General features: G+C 41.7%; 1 protein-coding gene across 1 annotated transcript; it reads right to left on the reverse strand.

Annotated features, from left to right (window-relative positions):
* Positions 1-648: 648 nt before the first annotated feature.
* Positions 649-6,522, reverse strand: LOC125554785. The gene is made up of 2 exons (XM_048718207.1): positions 6,229-6,522; positions 649-1,593 (listed from the first exon to the last, which is right to left on the reverse strand). The coding sequence occupies exons 1-2, from the start codon at positions 6,520-6,522 to the stop codon at positions 649-651; spliced, it is 1,239 nt and encodes a 412-aa protein (XP_048574164.1).
* Positions 6,523-6,899: the final 377 nt, after the last annotated feature.

The raw sequence follows: 6,899 nt of genomic DNA on the forward strand, positions 1-6,899 counted from the left end.
ATTGTTTGTGACTTACAAAATAGTTTATTCATTCATAAATGTTCGCTGATTCAAAAAATGATCATGCATTTCAAAAAATGTTCGCTAAATCAAAAAAATCTTCATAAATTTAAAAATTGGTCCATCGATTTCCAAAAAAATGTTCGCCAATTCAAGAAAATTGCTTAAACAATGTTCACAATCTATATTTTATTTTTGCAAATAGTATAAAATGTTCGAAAATTTGTAAAAGTGTTCACGAATCTGAAAAATGTTCATGATTTCAAATATGTTCACGAGTTTAAAAAATGTTTATGATTTAATTTTTTTCATAATTTCATGAAATTGAGAGTGATAGTGGATCTCGGTGATGCAACAAAATATGTTCATGGCCATTAGAGATTATGATTTTCTTTTCCATTGCAACACATGTGCCTTTTTACTAGTTTTATATAAGAACTATATAAATATTACAAGATTAAGGAAAGCAAAGTATCAACAAGACAACAAATATCTAGTGACCTAACAAATTAATACTCGTTCCTTAAAAAAACAATTTAATACTCCAATAAATATGTGCATTTCTATTTCTCTAAATCAAACCCCTAGCGATCTACCATGCAATCTGCAAACTTTACATACTAGCATTTTTCAAATTCCAACCACACCTCACCCCCAAAAGCCTGACGACGTCCCCAAGGTAGTCTGAGGGGCGAAGCCAACTATGGTCCGGCAGACGGCCACCACGCCACTGCTGCCTAATGCCGTACCCGCTGGTGCCGGAATAGAGTTAACCGTCCGCTTGTAGGGCCCGAGCCATTTGGTCATCATGAACCGCCTCTTCCTCCAGGGCGGCACACTGAGGCCGCTGCTCTTGAGCGAGCGCCGTGCTGCGGACGCTGCAAGCTTCACAACCTGCCTGAGGTGCTCCGGGCGCGCGATCAGCACTTCCGGTAGTGCCGTCCGAACTGCCTCGTACTCCTCGGTCGACCGTGCGACCTCAAACTCCGTCGCGAAGCCGACATCCACGATGTACCTTGTCTCGTCCCCGCCAGCGACGATGTCGATGTATTCGTAGCTCCCGGCGGTCACGCCACTCGACTTGTCCCAACGCACCTTGCACAGGCCGGCGTCGTGGCCACGCTCGCGCAGGCGGGACATCACGGCGCGCCGGAAAGCCGACTGGTTCGGCCGCAGATCATCCAACCCTCGCATGGCATCCGCCACGGCAAAGACGAGCCGGCGGCGTAGCTCGTCAGCACTGCTACCGGTTGGGTCAAGATTGTCCTTGATCTCCGCAAGCATGTCGGCCGCCGCCGTTGAGCTGGTGTCGCCGTTAGGCTCGTCATCCAGATCAGAGGAGCCTTCCACCGCGAGGGTGGCCGACGGGACTGTCGCGTCCGTCTCGAGGAGGTAATCGTTGATGAGGCTGGAGAGTGCGGCCGCCTCGTGCTCGCTGCCGCTGCTGTCGTCGCTTCTGGGGAGAGCGGCGAGGCGGGCTCTCGCGGCCGCATCGAGGGGCGCCGTGGCCCGCTTCGGTCTGAGGCGGGGCGTCGGCGCCGTTGGCATCTGCAGTTGGTGAGAGGTGGGTGGATGCATGTCAGTGGTAATGATCTGCGATTTCGTTGTAAGCAATGTAACGCTGTGCATGCGATCGAAGTGTATATCGCGGTGGAGTGGTCAAGAAATGTCAGCAGGTGTCGACAGAACGCCACCATTGTTAGCTCATTAACTTAAGAAGCAAACAGAACGTCCAACTATCTAAGAGGGACTTCATAGCTTATACTAGTTGGAAATACTTACTTTTAGTCGATATTGATAGTCATTGATAAACGTCATCCTATAATATAAGAACGTTTTATACACTAGTATAGTGTAAAAAACGCTCTTATATTATGGGACGGAGAGAGTAGCATTTTAAGGAATATCCTATTTGACGCTAATTGCGGCAAATTGGCAAAGGAACGCACAGGAAACAGGAGCGAGTGAGCTACATGGGCCGGCCCATTACTGATGGATTACCGTTCTACTTCTTGGTTTTTCTTTTCTTTTCTTCTTTTTCCGCTTTTCTGTTTCTTTTTCTTCTTTCTTATTTTTTTCTGTTTGTTTTTTTGCGTTTTCCTTTATTTTATTTTTCGAGTTTAGTTTTTTAAAGACCATCTTTCGAGAATTCTTGAAAATTTCAAAAAATGTTCCAGTTTTAAAAAAAATCATAATTTCAAAAAATGTTCGTCTTTTAAAAAATTGTTCATAAATTTTAAAAATGTTCCTCTTCTAAAAAAAATTCGCATTTTTTGAAAATTGTTCACAAATTCCAAAAATGTTCATTTTTTAAAACATTATTTGCATTTTTGAAATCTTCGAAAATTGTTCTGGAATTTTCAAAAAATGTTCTTGTTTTACAGAAAATGTTTGATTTTTTTCCAAATTTTTGACAATCTTCAAAAAATGTTCCCGTTTTAAAAAATTGTTCACAAATTTAAAAAATTGTTCATGTTTTTATTTTTTCAGGAGTTTCAAAAAAATGTTCTGGAAGTTTGAAAAAAATGTAAACATTTTTATTTTTGGTTCAAAAATTCAAGAAATGTTCCCTCTTTCCAAATTTGTTCACATCATGAAAATGTTTATGTTTTACAAAATTTGTTAGAAAATCCAGAAAATGTTTTTGTTTTGAAGAAAATATTCGTAATTTCGAAAAATTCAGTTGTAGGTGCTCGGTTCTACCCAATACATGGACTGTAGTTTTGGGGATTTTTTGCGAATTAATGTTCCAGTTTTGTCTGCCGCATGTGTCTTTTAATGTTGCGCTGCGAATTGAACATGAGAGCGTGTATGTGGGAGTGGTTTGCACATCGGGCCAATTAGTACGAGGTCACCGGTTTGAGTTCCAGCTGTAGCGCTACTGGTTTTTCTTTTTTGCGATTTTTCATCTCGGGATGCCGCCGCGTGCAACTGTAAATGGGCCAGCCCAGGCTAGCCTCTCATGTGTGAAGGGCGGGCACTTTGCCGCAGCCAGCGGTGTACAGGAGCTCCCGCATTTTAGTGCATTTTGAGAATATGATTTAAGGGTTGCACATGGTGGCGGACCCTAGCACAGTGGGCTAGGGTGGGCCAACAGTGCAATTGTGCATGTAAATTTAATTTTTCTTTTATTTATTTACGACTTTTTGCTATGGTATAAATGTCATTTCCTAATCTCAAGGTGAGCCGTGGCCCACCCTGTCCACCCTCTACCTCTGCCACTGGTTGCACATACATATATACATATACTCTTAGTGATCTAAACGCTTTTATATTTTTTATAGAGGGAGTATATATTAATTGTATTCATTTTGTTCATGGGGGATTTGCTATAGTTATGTCGCGTTTGGTTTGGAGTTTGGCCAAACTTCAAAAGCCAAAGTTAAGCCTAACAAAACACTGTATGCATATGTACCTGGTCCAAAACATGGCCGTGGCTTTCTTGTGATTAATATATTACCCTTTTTCATAATTCTTCGAAGATTGCAAGGACTACTTTTACATACAAGCAGGCATATATACATTTATAGGGTCTCATTATCGTCTGCATGGAATTCATGCCACCTTATTTGGACCGCGTTTGCAACTTTCTGCTTGAGCAGTGTGACAGACTAGCTTATATTAGCAGTGTCTTCTTCCCTGACCAGGCTTGAAGAGCAAAACTTCTGAATTTATGTACTCCCACATTCAAATATACCTCTTAAACAAATATACTTCATATGTAAAGATAAGAGCATTTAGATCATTTATCTAAACGCTCTTATATTTCTTTACAAAAGGAGTATTACTTATACCTCTTTATGATTCTCAATATACCTTCTTAATTATTCTAATATAGCTCAATAAAATTTTCATGAGAAAAATCGTCCAAGCCCTTAGTTTATGTAATATATCGTTTTGCGTACAAAAATGCGGTTTACATGTTAAGAGTATACAATATGTGATCTCAAATGTAATTTCTCATGGAACTCGCGTTGGGGTACGGAGTAATTATCAATGTAAGTATACTAAAAATGATAAGGAGGTATAACCAATTCAACTATGTGGTGCATGAGGAGTGGGAGTACATATTCAAAGCAGTTCAAGATTTCTTGCGTCAAGTGACTCATTCCTTGCAGAGCATGAAAAACATTAACACATTCCTAAGTAGTGAAGTAGCTCGCTTGGGTTCAGAAGTGGATGTACAATCAATTTCTAATAGACATAATGAAATTTGAGTTCTCTCACATACATGTTTTGCTTCATAAAATGACGTTAGCTATCCGGGTGCTTCCACCTTTATGATGACAACAAGCACATACAACTAATTAGGCCCATGCAAAATATGGGAAGACATTTCATGCAAAGCCATCTTTGTAAAAAATTAAACAACATGAACTTTATTAACGCACCACGGTCAAGATGATAAAAAATTATTCTTGGCCTCTGCAACAACAGGACAACCTTATCGGGACTTGGGACACTAAGGATTCACATCACCAACCTTTTTTAAGTATAATAGAAATAGTCAATTGTGATCATGTCGTAAGTCGTAACGAGCGTTAGCATACATCACCTGTAGTGATAATGGTCATATGTGCCATTGTTTCTGATCCAACCACTGAAGCCCACACCATTGATCTGCACCCGAGATAGCAGATTCTGCACAACTCCACGCAATTGGTGCCTTCAATAAGTCGCCATTACTAGGCCTAACCAATGAAGACCTAGGGTATTTTCGTCGAAGTAATGATGCCCCCACTTGCCGATTAGGCATTGCCATACCACTAGCTTTTGACAGACTACCAAGACATAAAAAGCCAATGTGTCATCATACCCAAAAGAAGACATGTCATGGATGACTTACCAAAGAGAAGAGCAAATATCCACGCGTACTAGACTAGTGGCACATCCCTAAAAATGAGTCCAGGGTTTGTCGAAATTTATTAGTTCACTAGCTAATCGAAAAGTTCCACATCGGTGTAATCATGCCAACAAGATCTAAGACACACCTGATCAGGAAAGAAGATTACGCTAATATAAGCTAGCCCGCCACACTGCTCAAGCCGAAAGTTGCAAATGCGGCCCAAATAAGGTGGAATGACTTCCGATGGTACGATAACGAGACCCTATATGAATGTAAATACACTTGTTTTTCCTTGCATGTACTATGTATAAGCAGTCCTTGCAATCTTCGACGAATTATGAACTACTCGCAAGAAAGCCACGACCTTGTTTTGGACCAGGTATATATACGTAGTGTTTTTTTAGGCATAACTTTGGCTTTTGAAGTTTGGCCAAATTCCAAATCAAACACCACATAAATATAGTGAGCTAATGCAAATCCTCCATAAACAAAGTGACTACAATTAATTAGCTATCACAGAATGCGGTTCCCCCTTTTGCGCGCTATTTATAATAATCTCATACGCTGATTTACTGTACTCTATAACAAAGATTTACAGATTATATCGCTTCTACTAGCTCCTACAGCCATCCCAATGAAGAAAGATAAAAACAAACAAATAAAAGAACGGGAGAAAAGGTTGTGCATGGTTGCAATTAATCTACTGAGATCTACGCAAACCTTAATGCCTTGGGATTACGCTGCTCATGCGGACGCTATCCTGACTGATAGAAGCTTTATGGGGGATGAATTAACCAATGAGAGTACACTGTCCGCTCATGTGTGTTTATATGTTGACGGTTACCATTGCCATTATTGGTTCTGGGATCCTGAAATGGAGCATACTGACATCTCTGTCTAGGTTCTGTGCATCCGAAGGAAGGTGTCCAGGTTCGATGAACGAAAGGGCCAGAGTTATGCTCACAAGTACACGTAAGGTCAGTTCAAAAAAAATACATTTGTCGTATGCCTTAGGTAATGCTAGGATTGAAAATCACTAGACCGTAAGTAGTTGAGATGATTGCACTCCAGATACATAATTTGGTACAAAAACTTTTAAAAAATGTTTACCGCGGGTACACGAACTTGGCTTTTGGGTTCATATCATGTACTCCCTCCGTCCGAAATTATTTGTCATAAAAATGAATAAAAATAAATATATGTAGATCTAAAATACGTCTAGATACATCCATTACTCCAACAAGTATCTTTCGGGCTGAGGGAGTACAAATCAATCTTGGCTCGACATATGTGCTTTTTTTAATATGATGAAAAACCCTTGTATACTATTTTTGCGGCTGTAGCCCTCTCCTCATTCCCCATGGTGTACAGAGACGCCACACTCTGTCGTCGTGCCGCTGGCCCAATGAGTGGTCGATCTTGTGGATGGTGAGGAACTCAAGGTCCACTTCATCGATGTTGGGGTCGTTGTCATAGCTGGCGGAGCTGAGAACGGCCCAGCGCTCGCCGGCGTCAAAGTGGAGCTGGCAGCTAGGCAGGGAGAAGGTGTGGTTGAGCACACCGAGCGGACCGTCAAAGGGCTCGTCGTCATTGTGGTCGCTTGGATGCACGACAAGCTTTTTTTGGACTTCAGAGGTGAGAGGAAAAGCAGAGGGCCCCCGCTCTCGCGCGCGCATGATAGAGAAGCCCTTAATAGATTAAGAGCTTTTATCTACTCCTGTGCAACTCAATAGAATTCACAACACTTTTTTTAACAAGTGTTACAATACGATGCTTTTCATGGATTGGATTGGTTTTAGCAAGGATATGATTTCTGATCGTTCGCGTGACCGCCCTAGGATGACGCACACACAAAATGCGAAGGTGCAGCAGGTGGCAAAGCGCATGCCATTGCATGAGAGATGGTGGCAATGTTAGGGAGGGGAGAGAGATGAGGGGTATGTGAAGATGTAGTGGCCCAGGCACCGACTCGCCACGCGCATGACATGCGCTCCTACCACAACACGTAGGTCCAACCCTAATGTTGTAGTGTGTGCGATCGCTGCAGTCTGCG

Source organism: Triticum urartu, chromosome 4, assembly GCF_003073215.2.
Source record: "Triticum urartu cultivar G1812 chromosome 4, Tu2.1, whole genome shotgun sequence".
Classification (NCBI taxonomy): domain Eukaryota; kingdom Viridiplantae; phylum Streptophyta; class Magnoliopsida; order Poales; family Poaceae; genus Triticum; species Triticum urartu.

Bases quoted from the DNA above. Each gene is read 5' to 3' on its own strand.
- LOC125554785 (XM_048718207.1), bottom strand. From the start codon at position 6,522: ATGCGCGCGCGAGAGCGGGGGCCCTCTGCTTTTCCTCTCACCTCTGAA. The intron at 1,594-6,228 runs GTGTGGCGTCTC...ACGAAATCGCAG, and splicing joins GCCAGCGGCACGACGACAGA to ATCATTACCACTGACATGCA.